At 44.4% G+C, this 12,372-nt stretch overlaps 1 protein-coding gene across 5 annotated transcripts in view; it reads right to left on the reverse strand.

Annotated features, from left to right (window-relative positions):
• Positions 1-991: 991 nt before the first annotated feature.
• Positions 992-12,372, reverse strand: part of RAPGEF5 (Rap guanine nucleotide exchange factor 5) — a 256,592-nt gene continuing 245,211 nt past the window's right edge. For all 5 annotated transcript variants that reach the window (XM_070787582.1, XM_070787581.1, XM_019958533.2 and 2 more), the window contains 2 exons: positions 8,299-8,353; positions 992-5,356 (listed from right to left, as the gene is read on the reverse strand). In XM_070787582.1, the coding sequence (XP_070643683.1) occupies positions 5,238-5,356; positions 8,299-8,353 (174 nt within the window). In that variant the 3' untranslated portion in view covers positions 992-5,237. The remainder of the gene's footprint in view (positions 5,357-8,298; positions 8,354-12,372) is intronic.

The following is a 12,372-nucleotide window of genomic DNA, read 5'->3' on the forward strand; positions in this document are numbered from 1 at the left end:
GATGAGCAAGGGCTATTGGATGTGAGCAATCAAGATAGCTCCCATAGTTTGAACTTGGCCATCCATCTCCATACATGGTTCTCCAGGAGAAACAGACTTACCAGATATGAGACACCCCAGAGCCACGGCTGCTGGGAAAGGCCCTGCTGTTGCCTTAATTCTCCCCGGTGTCCTAGAGACTGCATTAGTCAGCCGTGGTGAAATGCTGCCCAGGGGTCGCTCACCCCACCCCTCCATTCAGTCTCAGTAGCTTCTAATGAGGGTGTTCTCTCTCTCCCTCAAGTGATACATCGTCCACAAGCTGGAGAGTCCAGTGGATGGAGACACCTCTACCTGGGCACTGCGGGTCTCACAGAAGAGACATGGCGGCCACAGGCTACCTCAAAGCTTCAGTCTCCAAGCCACACAGGTCACTCCTTGCCTTTTTCACTGCACAGAGGATGACGTTTAGCCGGTACTCAATCCAACATCATCCTCCTGCAGGGAAGGATCAGCACATGCCAGAGGCCAAGCTTGACACCAATGGGCAGGACGTATAGAAGGGCTAGAGGAGAGTTGGTGTGACAGTCTAATGTCTTTCCGGCCTGTGGAGCATATCATTACCACCCTTCTGCTTCAGCATCTCACCCCGGCTCTTGTGCTGCCGCTGGCCCCAGCCTCGAGCATCCCCACAAGGGCCTGGAACTTCCCTCCATGTCTGGGCTGGCTAGGGAGAGTACCCCATTCCACTTGAGTGAGGTGAGGTGCTGGTGAGGGTTGTCAGACTCTGCACATCCCAGAAAAGGACGCGATTTCCAACACAGCATGTTTAGGTTCTGCAATAACTCCATAAATGATTTTGGCTTCCACAGGCCACCTGAGAATCTCCTCACCTACCTGTAGCACACTCTGGGTAAATGATTCCTGAGTTTCAATCTGAGCATAATATGGTACCAGAATACTGGCTATAGAGTCCCCAAACATCACAAAGCAAGACGTTCTGAGGCGTGAATAGTGTATCTTTAACATAATCTTATATTTGGAAAAGCAGTTTTTTAAAAAAACACTTGAAAATACAAGGTAACAGTAACTTACGTAAGTTTTCACCTTATATTGCTTGGCCATTTTTACATATAAATTATTGCTTACTAGCTTTGATAAATACACAGCACAGTCATATGTACAGAAGCAGAAAGCATGAGATATGAGAAAGAAAATACTGTTAATGGCAATTCTGGTAATTCCACAAGTGTTTCATATTTACCAGCTCTTCTAATGGTGGAAAACTACAAAGTGTAGTCCCTGAGAAGTTAGGTAGGCGCCCTGATTGCAGGTTTTCTATCTTCTAACTGTTAACGCAAGCTGACAAGGTCACAGCACTCAAGAGTCCTTGCTTCTGGTTGACTTCATCCCAGTCTTTAATAAACAGTGTAATACGAATACAATAAATAGGCTATGCAAATAAATAGTACTCTGCTAAAAAATGTTTAGTATATACAGCTTTGCTTTATATAGTACATTTTCATTTAACTTTTTGGCAATTTTAAAAAACATTTTTCCAGCACTGGTTCTAAGCACAATGGCTCACTGGTTAATAAGCAGGCTGAAATTTTAAGGACACGTCTTTGAAGCATTTAAAAGAAACTCCGCATTAGACCGCATTTAAAAGAAACTCTGTGTTAGACCACCACAGTGGATCTGATCTGCCCCTAGTTTCTGAGAAGTTCGGATTCCCTGTGCCACCCAGGGACACTTGGGATCTGTGGTGAGTGATGCCCACAACAAAACCACAGGGCGGGGATCAGGGCAGCCGTCAAGGCCAGGCTCCAGGGATTGAAAGCCACCAACGCCTTCTCTTTCACACTACTGCTTCTCCCTACGCAGAGATGAGTACACTTCTCCCCACAAATTGAGAGGGGTGGGCTTTTACTTTGTCCTCATGCCTCGGAATTTCAGGTATGCTCTACCCAACTTGCTTGTGGATAGGGGTCTAAGACAATAAATTTATTCTGAGATATCAGAATAAAGTAAATGTAGGTGATAAGAAGTATCACTACAACCATTCAGCAATTGTACAGATTGTAACAGAGTGAATTTAAAAAACTGTGGTCTTTGGAGCATCTGCAAATGTGTATGAAAAAATTTAATATTTTTGGAATGGTTATGATTTTGCCTATTGGGAACTGTTGCTGGGGCTTCCCTGGTGGCTCAAATGGTAAAGAATCTGCCTGTAATGCAGGAGACCTGGGTTCAGCCCCTGGTTTGGGAAGATCCTAGAGAAGGGAATGGCGCTACCCAGTCCAGTACTCTTGCCTGAAGAATCCCATGGACAGAGGAGCCTGGTGGGCTACAGTTCATGGGGTCACAAAGAGTCAGACACAACTGATCAAAGAGCACACTATCCTTTGCCAATTTCTAAAGAGGGCTGGTTTGCTGGAATGCTGACAAATCCAAAGACACACAGGACTGTCTGAAAGTTGTGCTGTAGCAAAAAGAACCCTCTTAGAAGGGCCCATGCACTCCTCGCTGGTGAAGGTTGCTGATACATGAGATGTTTCAGAGTGAACGGAGATTTTATGCAACTGTGAAAATCTAAGAGTTGGAAAGGAGCTTATACATCTTCCTGGTGAGGGAATATGACCTACCCCTATTAACAGGGACCCAGCTTAAATTCTGTGCAGCCTGCTCACTGAGACAACTCCAGACTTGTTAGAAAGAGTCTCATGTTAAGCTTGATCTGGTCCCCATGATCCTGCTTGAATCCTTCAGTTCCAGATACAGGCCTTCTCAGTGCTTCTGAAATTTCTGAGACCTGCTGCCAGAGAAACCTCTGGAGACTGTTGTTAAATTTCAGAAGATTTGGAGATTATGACTTTCAGAAGATGGGGATGGAAAAGCACATCTAAACAGAACAAAATCCTCCTTTCCTTTTGCTGCCCTGAGAGCCATGTGCGCCCCATGACTGGGGGAGACCCCGAGAGCCACACGAGCCCCATGAGTGGGGGAGAGCCCGAGAGCCACGTGCGCCCCATGACTGGGGGAGACCCCGAGAGCCACACGAGCCCCATGACTGGGGGACAGCCCGAGAGCCACGTGCGCCCCATGACTGGGGGAAACAGAAGGCAAGCACCCTTCTCTTCCCAGTCTGTTTCTACTCATACCACATGCGGGTAAATTAAATGCACCCTCAGAATCTGTTCAGGCCCGGTGTACATGTGGATTTGTTTGGCCATGCACATATCTGAGCTGAGGTCCAAGCAGCAGGTGCTGTGTTGAAATAGCTCTCCACTGGGGCAACTGCAGTAGTTCTAGACGGAGCAGTGTAAATCTAATGCGAATAATCACGCACTCTAAAACACAGAGATGATGTCAAAACAGCCTCACAGGATCAGAATGGCTAAATGCTACTCCCTAAGAATAGAGAAAAGACCAAAGCACACGGGTGCTGTCAGCCCACACCGTCACCAGTAATCGCCAAGGGGAGCGCATCACTGTTTGATCAGCCTCGAGAGAAATCGCTTTTCCCTGGTTCTGATTGCTTCCAGTGAGTTTCATTCCATTCCCAGCTGGCTGGGGCATTTCTCTGAGTGGACCAGCCCAGGATGGTGCCTTTCTGTCAAGCCCTGTTCATTTTCAGGACTGAAGGACGCAATGGGACAGACTCTCAAAGTCCTCCCCAAATTTGCTCCATGCGGTTCTTTCGAGTGATCTCTCCAGGTCAGCGTGGTTGCCAAATCCAGGGAACAACGCTGGACACCTCTCAGTGCTGACGCGCTGATGAGAGGAGGAAGCGCTTCTGTACAGGCGCCGAGGAGAGGAGCTGGCAGGGCTGGCGAGAGGGGCTCCAGGGCCACATGTGTGGAAATGAAAGGACCTAATATGGGAAGCGGGAACTTTGTATTTAAGCGAAGTGACAAGGATCTGGCTGGCAGGGATGGATTTCAATATTGTTTCCCACAGGTCTTTTTTGTTCATTTGAAGGTTGAGGCAAACCAGTTCGTGAGAACAGCCAGAGGTCTTATTTACCGTAGGAGCCCCAATCTCTAAAAATGGAAATAAAAAGAGATCTAAAAGACTCTGAGACTTTGAGAAGAAAAAAGAGGCAAATTATAGAAAGGCCCCCTGCCTTGGTTGGGAGGTGGGCTACAGAACTTCTAAGTGTCCAACATAAATCAGATATTTGGATCTCTGGGGGCTCTTTCCATCTGCTGAAAGACAGGCCACTGCCACTGTTCTATATCCCTTCTTCTTCTCCAGGGAGCGCTAAGCGGTCCACACATCAAATCCCATGTACACCCCCTGTACTGGTGGTTCTCATTCCAGAGTGTAGGCACGAGGTGGCCGAAGCGTGAGAACACGAGGGCACTGCCAGGCGCGAGATGATGGACTTTTGTGACTCTGTCACCCCCAGAAACAGTTACAGAGTGCCCGTGACGTGGCAGGCACTGTGCTTTTGTCAAAAATTGTACTGTATTTGAGGAGAGATGAGAGCCTGTCTGCACATGTAAAGAAAATCCCCAGAAAGTAAACAGTGAGTCAGTTTCTTAAAGATGACTATTTTTCCGTATTGGCAAAGCAACTTAGTCTAACTCACTTACAGAAGTAAATCAAGTTGTGCAGAAATGAATTTTACCCGCAAGCATACAGCACTAAGTGACTGAGCTGCTAAGAAATGCATGCCTCGACATTTCTCTTCTGGAGATTAGAGCAGGGGTGGCAGCTGCCAGTGCTCACTGCCTCCTTAGACACAAGTAGCTTTTGGTGATGTCCTAGTTTGTAACGATGGAGACCAGTCCATCTCCATAGAAACCTAGAGATGCCATCACTGTCTTTGAGTGTTCAGACGAGCTCCTACTCTGACAGCCTATACACAGCCATCTACTGCCAGGCCAAGTAAAGCTCCCTGCTGGCTCCTGTGCACTCTAACCGAGCTGTCTGGTCACCGCATGACAAGGGGCGGCCTCCTGCCTTGACGCTGGCACGTCGCAAAGTGAACAATGGATTGGCTCAACACGGTGATCCTAAAAAGCCAGACTTCTCATTTCGAGAAAGTTTCTGCCTCCTCTTCTGCCGTCTCCTTTCGATAGCAGCCTCTCCCCAACTCAGGTGGCTGACATCACTTCCTGAGCACGCTCTGGCTGGCTTTGCTGTGTGCGTCTTATTGTGATACGCTGATAAAACTCAGCAACTTTTCTCGCAGGAACATAACACGCTTGGCACTGCGGTTCCGGGGGAGGCGAGGCAATGCGCGGTGAGGCTCATACCCGCGGCTCGATCCTGTGCGAGAGCTCAAATAGGGCTTGCTGGCTGTCAATGACGTACAGGTGATGCACGTACGACTTTAACTCCGGGTGCTCTTTTGGAGATATGTCACCTCCTATGTTGGGGAAGGGGGAAAAAGTCAATCTCATGAGAGCAGTAAGCTATTTCTAAATACCAGTAAAACCCTGCATGAAGATACAGTGTAACTCCAGAAGGTTGACCCTCATTTGTCATAATCCCAGAAGAGATGTCTGTTTGCTAATCACGTAGATGCTTTCTGGGCTCAGACTAGATTCCTCAGGTGAGGTGATTAGACTGGCAAGATATGTTTTACCAACCTTGATAGAGAGAGTGATGTCTCCTCACATGATACAGTATTTAGTGGTTGTTATGATCTTCTCCCCCAAACGGGAAACAGCACAGAAACGGCAGGTAAGTGGCAGAGCAGGACTGGAGCCCAGACCACGAGGCACCCAGGTCCATGGTCTTGGCTCCCCACTAAATGGCCTTCACAGGCTCTTGCATAGGCTGGAACTGTCAGAAATCACTGCTAATCCGGTGACTACATGGACACAATAGTATTTTATTTTTTTAACTATTTCATATAATTTTTTGGTGTCCTTTTTTTTGGGGGGGTGCAGGATTTAAGGGAGCAACTGAGTGAACAAACATTGCTGAAGTGAACTGAAAGTCTGGTTAACAGGCAAAGCAGGTTCAGGAAGTATGTGGATGGGCTGACATTCGCCCAGCAAAAGACAAGGCAAGGGGGTTCCTACTCCCAAACGCCCAGCAGACCAAGGGCCACAAGAGGCTCTGGAGCACTGTGAACCCTGCATGCCATGCTGCTGGCAGCTGTGATAAGGAACCAGAGATAAAGTAGCCTGGACAATGGGGCAGGCCCACTTCCCGTAGTCAAAAACAAGCAAACAAAAACCCCCCTCATGGCCTGTGGAGATGGGCTGAGCTACATTCCAGAGACACAAGGTAACTGTGAGCCTCCATGATCCCTGGGGTTTCGGATGGAGAAGCAGGGGGTGAGTTCAGCTTGAGCAGAAGGAAAAGGCCCTCAGGAAGCTGAGCATTCTAATGCAGAAATTTTTTCTCTTGGGGAAAACCTATTTCCCCCTCCTCTGTGACAGATATGTTTTCTAAGGAAATAACTTAAGGTGTGTATATTATGGATGGCTTGTAGTCCTTAGGTTTAATAGAAACAAGGCTTTCCAGTTCAAAAAGTAAAAGCACCGAGAGTTAAAAGGTTTTACCATCCTCCTTGTTTGCTTTAGAAAACATGATGCTCCCAAGATAATTTTGTTGTTAAGTTTCCAGTCTTAAAAAGATGGCAAGAGGAATGCTTCCAACCATGATGCATGACCCTTGCAGGGCACTCTGTAATTCAAAGTGGCTTTCCAAGTGCTGACGTCGGTTAACCCTGCCTATATAAACTGTCAAAATGAATTTAGGTAATTCAGTTCCAAACTTGATTTTTAAAGATAGGTAAATACAAAACACCAAATGGCCTGACGGTCATTTAAATTTCTCCTTTGCTTTGTGTCTTGCAGACTCATCCTCTGGTGATGGGAGGTTGACTGCAAGATCAAGGCCAGCCACACTGCTCTAACCCTCCTGCCCACATGTGCAGTGTATATAGACCAGAAGCCCTTGGCAAGTGAGACCGAGGTCCCAGAATTTGCTGAGAACCCAAAAATGCATGGGAAGCAAAGGAGGGTGAAAGAAATACAAATCCTTTACTCATCAGCAATATTATGCTTATACCTTTGAATGAATCTCCATGCCAATGTTCTTAGCTATTTCTATTGAAACTGCATTATACTTGAGTAGTTAATGGAGAATTATATAAGCATGTATCAAATAGTATTTGCTGATGTGAACATTTAGAAGATTAGGTCCTGTATTTATAATTCTCTCTTTCAAGTAGAAATTTCGTAATTCACTCAGAAGTTCACTCCAACTGCTTTGTTGGAGGACAATAAAGCTACTCAAGACTGGAAACGGAAAGAAAATTCTTAAGAGTATGTAACAGAAAGAAAATTCTTAAGGAATATGTACCAAAGTGTTAGCAATATTTTCCTTAGGAAGTAGGACTTTGATCATTCTACTTTACAGTTCTGTATTGTTGAAAAACATTGGTTTACAATGAGTATGTATTACTTAAAGTTAGGTTTTACTTAGTGGTCACTTCTGATTGATTTATAATTATGAACTCTGTCTTTAAAAAAAAAAAAAAAAAAAAAACACTGCCTTTTTATCTCTAAAGTCTGTGCAAGGTGAAGGAAAGGGTACCAGCCAGGTGGTCTGAGGAACGGCTGAGTGAGTCAGCCTCTCAGAGCCGGGGTCTTCTGTTCTGCATCCACAGAGTCAATAACCTCCATTCACTAGCCCTGGGGTCAGGATTCCACTGCCCATGTGACAGCTCCCTGAACTCAATACATTTCAATTTCCTTCCTTCCTGCAATGTCTTAACATCATTTAAACATAATGTAAATTATTCCTGAGACTTAAAAAGAAACAAATATTCCTATATACATTAGTCTCAGTGGGGAATCTACAAAAGAGCTCAAAAAAACACTTTTTCAGTGAAAGGAAGCTCCAGACAGGAAGTTTTCGCTGGAGAGGAGAAAAGATTCTGGAAAACTACTTTGGGCACTTTTACAAACTATATTCCTATTCCAGGAAGGCTCCAGGCAGGGAGGTGAAGGACAGGGTCACCCCTGATAAACCCACAGGTCATTCTGAGCCAGAGGACGAGCAAACAAGACTTTCGGGGGCGGGCGCTGGAGTGGGAGCTTCTGACAGTTGTAAGTCACACTGTACAGTGAAAACCTGCTGCTGGGGCAGGATGAAGAGCTGCCATTTCTTATCTTACTCTCTGTCCCAAACATGCAGTGATGAGACGGAGAAATACAATACATGCATATGATGTGAATATTATATTTTACCACGTGTTTTAATTTTCTGTCACCAAATACTTGTGAAATGGCCATAGTCTGTACCAATGTGTGACAAATGAACATGCCGTAACCAGCTTCAACAACTCACCAAACTGGTTGGTCCTGCAGTGTCTAAGGGTCCGGACAGTGTCGGCGATCATGTGCTGAAAGGCAGGAGAGGAAGCACATCAGTGGAAGGCTCATTTCTGGTGTCGCTGAAGTAGCAGTGGGGCAGGGCTGAATGGTCTAATCCCACTGGATGTACACAGAAAAGCTGCATTTGGCGCTAGACATGGCTTTAATTGAGTATACTGAGTTTAGATTACAAAAGAATATCCAGACCTTGTGTGCAGAAATAGTGGCTCTCAACCCCAGTTGCACAGATTCTAACCAAGACTTGTAAAAACATACTGTAAAGAATACAGCACAAAACAACCTACTTAACACGAGAAAATACCTGTAAATACTATGACTGATAAGGAGTTAATATGCAAAATATATAAAGAGCTCATGTAACTCAACATCAAGAAAACAGACAACCCAATTACAAAACGAGCAGACAACCTGAATAGACATTTTTCCAAGGATGACATACAGATGGCTGACAGCGTATGAAAAGATGTTCCAACACTGTTAATCATCGGCTGCTAAGTCGCTTCAGTCGTATCGTTAATCATCAGAGAAATGCAAATCAAAACCGCAAGGAGATACTACCTCACACCTGTCAGAATGGCTAACATAAAGACCACAAACGTTGCTGAGGACATGAAAAAAGGGAGCCCTTGCACACTGTCGGTGGGAATGTAAACTGGGGCAGCCGCTATGGAAAACAGTATGGAGATTCCTCAAAAAACTAAAAACAGAACTATCATATCCAGCAATTTCACTCCTGGGTCTACATCTGAAGCAAATGAATACTAATTCAAAAGGACATATGCACCCCAACATTCACAGCAGCATTATTCACAGTTGCCAAGATAAGGAAGCGACCTAAGTGTCCATCAGCTGGTGAGTGGATAACGATGCCGTGACATATATACATACATACAATGGAATACGACTCAGACAGTAAAAAGAATGCAATTTTGCCATCTGCAACAATATGGATGGACTTGGAGGGAGAAAGACAAACACTGTATGATATCACTTATACGTGGAGTCTAAAAAATAAACTAGTGAATATAACAAAATAGAACAGATTCACAGAAATAGAGAGTAAACTAGCGGTTGGTCACCAGTTGGAGGGGAAGGAGGGAGAGGCAAGATAGGGGAAGGGGATTAAGCAGTACACATTATTACACGTAAAATAAATAAACTACAAGGATATAGTACAACATAGAGAACGTGGCCAATATTTTATAACAACTATAAATGGGGTAGAACCTTTAAAAATTATGAATCACAAAGTTGTACACCTATAACTTATATACTACTGTATACTAACTATACCTCAAATAAAAAGAAAAAATAAATATTTAAAAGATAATATATTAAAAAAGTGCAGCATGTCCAACCTCAACCTACCTGTCCACATTTGGAAGGTAGGTTTCACTTCAGAAGTTTCACCTCCTCCCCAGGAAGTCTTTCTGAGGTCTCCCTTCTGGACCCGGGAGACTCCATTCTCCACCTCCCCACCGCTCTGGGTACAGTGGTTACTGGGCTTGTGGTGTTGTGATCAGGGTGGGACTTTCCTCCTCCTCTAGACCAGCTATCACAAGAGGGCCTTGCAGCCCCAGCACCTACCATACAGCACATACATAGCCTCACACACACCTGCTGAATGCATGCAGGGATTTTGTGGAATCAAAGACTCAAGAAACTCAAATGGTGATAGGAAAGGGGGTGTTTATGAAAGACGAACATCTTCTAAAACATCAATATCTTTACAGAGACTGTTCCCTGCTTATTATTTACATTCCCTTTCCTAGTCTTCAGTTTTCTGCTTTAATTTCTAAAGTTCTCGAAAGTTCTTTTCATCTCCAGGAAAAGGTTTCTTACGCAGCTCCTTCCTGTTGACAAGACCCCTCGTCTCATACTCGTGTGCCTGCACTATCTTCCAGCTTGCTCTACCATAGTCATTTTTCCATGGCAAAGGAAAGACAGCATTTAGGACAAGACCAATCTCCTCTACACTTCCTCCTGTGCAGTTGGCAGAATAATCTCCAAACATCTGTCATCCTGTTCCCGCGCTCTGCAAGTCTACAGTGAATCCATACGCCGTTTCATACAAAATTCAAACATCACCCTATAATTCCAGAATCAACATTATTCATAATCTGGTCCTCCAAACCTTCCTAAATGGGTATCATCTTTTTCTTACTAATTGAAATATAGTGATTTACAGTATTATAATAGTTTCTGGTATACAACACAGTGATTCAAAATTTTTATAGATTATACTCCATCTAAAATTATTATAAAATATTGGCTATATTCATCTGTGTTGTACAATACATCTGTATATAGTATTTATTTTATACACAGCAGTTGGGACCTTGGGCCATCATTTTTCATGTCCTACCCACACACACTGAACACAGGTAATCTATAGGCAGGAAACCCTCAACAAATTATGGCTAATGTAATAATGTTGACACTAAAACAATTACTTAAAATGCAGCAGACCTCCAGAAACATTATTTGAATATGACCTACTTATTAGATTGTTCTCATGGGCTGCATTTCTATTGTATTTCTACTCAATAGTGAAAAAATTAAATGGGACAGTGATTACAGCAGCAGCCTGAGTTGCAACTGTAAAGGAAATGAGATCTGACTCACGTCTGTGAATGTATTGTTAAATTTCCTTCCCCCAATTTTCCCACTATTCCCAGGACCGCTCTCTCGCTGTTTTAAGGTATGGCGTCACCTCGATCTCTATCACGTGCCATGCACACAGCTGATGCAAGGCTGGTACTCAGGGCAGCACTGCAACCTGAGCCCAGATCTCATCTTCAGGTTTTCCAAAGTGGGAGGGAAGAGCTATGATGAAGGATGATGTCTTAACATTGAGGGATAAAGAGAAATATAGAAGAATGCATTTTTTTCCTTTATTATTTAATGGTTTGAGGCTGATACGTTTGGAGCAGCTAAGGCAGCGAGGGGAACAATAGAAAACTTATTACATCCATTGAAGCACTTCTGAGCTTTCTCTGTTCTCTGACCTAATGTGTTGGTGGGATCAGCCTGATAAAGATAATACACTGAATTATCTGCTCGCTGGCTAATATATCCATCATAAGGAATTGGCTTCCCGCAAGTTAATCCAGTTAGGATCTGCTGGTTCATTATTGTGAAAGATGATGCTATTTTAGCTTAAGTGAAACCCTGTCTTTTGCTAAGAAACACGCTGGAACTACTGACTCTAGTAGGAAATTCAGTTTCACTCTCTGGCATCCCAGTATAACATAGGGCTTTAAACAATGTAAAATAGAGTTTTGTCCTTCCAGAAAAAAATTCTGACTTCACCCTGAATTCTCTGTGCAAGGAGGGGGGTCAGCATACTGCTTCTTAAGTGCCATCTGCTTTGAGGACCAGGAACTCAGTGACGCTACAAAATCTGCTCCCTTTAGAAATGACATGCTAGCCGAGTCCATAATGGGTGTGCTGTGTGCCAAGGGTCTGCCGCACAAATGGATAACTGCACTTATCTTCTAGCCAGCTTTTTAGTAAGAGTTCTCTTCAACAATTTAAAATTTAAAATGAAAGATTACCTGTTTATACCTCATTATTTCACTAGGCTTTATTAAAATATTAAGGGTACATACAGTATTGACCCTAAGAGAAGTCCTATGGCCAGTCTGAAGTCTTGTCTCTGTGAAAGCAAGGCCCTAGACTATGTTGGTTGGCATCAAAAGGCTTCTACTGGAAAAAGCCGGGGAAGACCAGAGACGCTGGTCAGAATGAAATAGAGAGGGTGCAGGAAGCCTTCCACTGCTCTTTCCAATCTGTGCATTTTTCAAATTGTTCCCTCACTTGGAGAGCTCCATCTGAGAGGAAATGACACAATGAACTTGAGTCACAGGTTCCCTTTGGGAAGAAGGTCAACCACCAGTCTACCTTTCACAAGAGACAAACTCAGCGTGTACCGAGCGCCTCCTGCTCTCCCGCGTTCCCATGGGTTCCTCAGGGTGAAGGGCACAAGACCCTCAGAGGGAACGCCTCTTGGTGTTTCACACCTTGC

This window comes from Bos indicus, chromosome 4, assembly GCF_029378745.1.
Source record: "Bos indicus isolate NIAB-ARS_2022 breed Sahiwal x Tharparkar chromosome 4, NIAB-ARS_B.indTharparkar_mat_pri_1.0, whole genome shotgun sequence".
NCBI lineage: Eukaryota > Metazoa > Chordata > Mammalia > Artiodactyla > Bovidae > Bos > Bos indicus.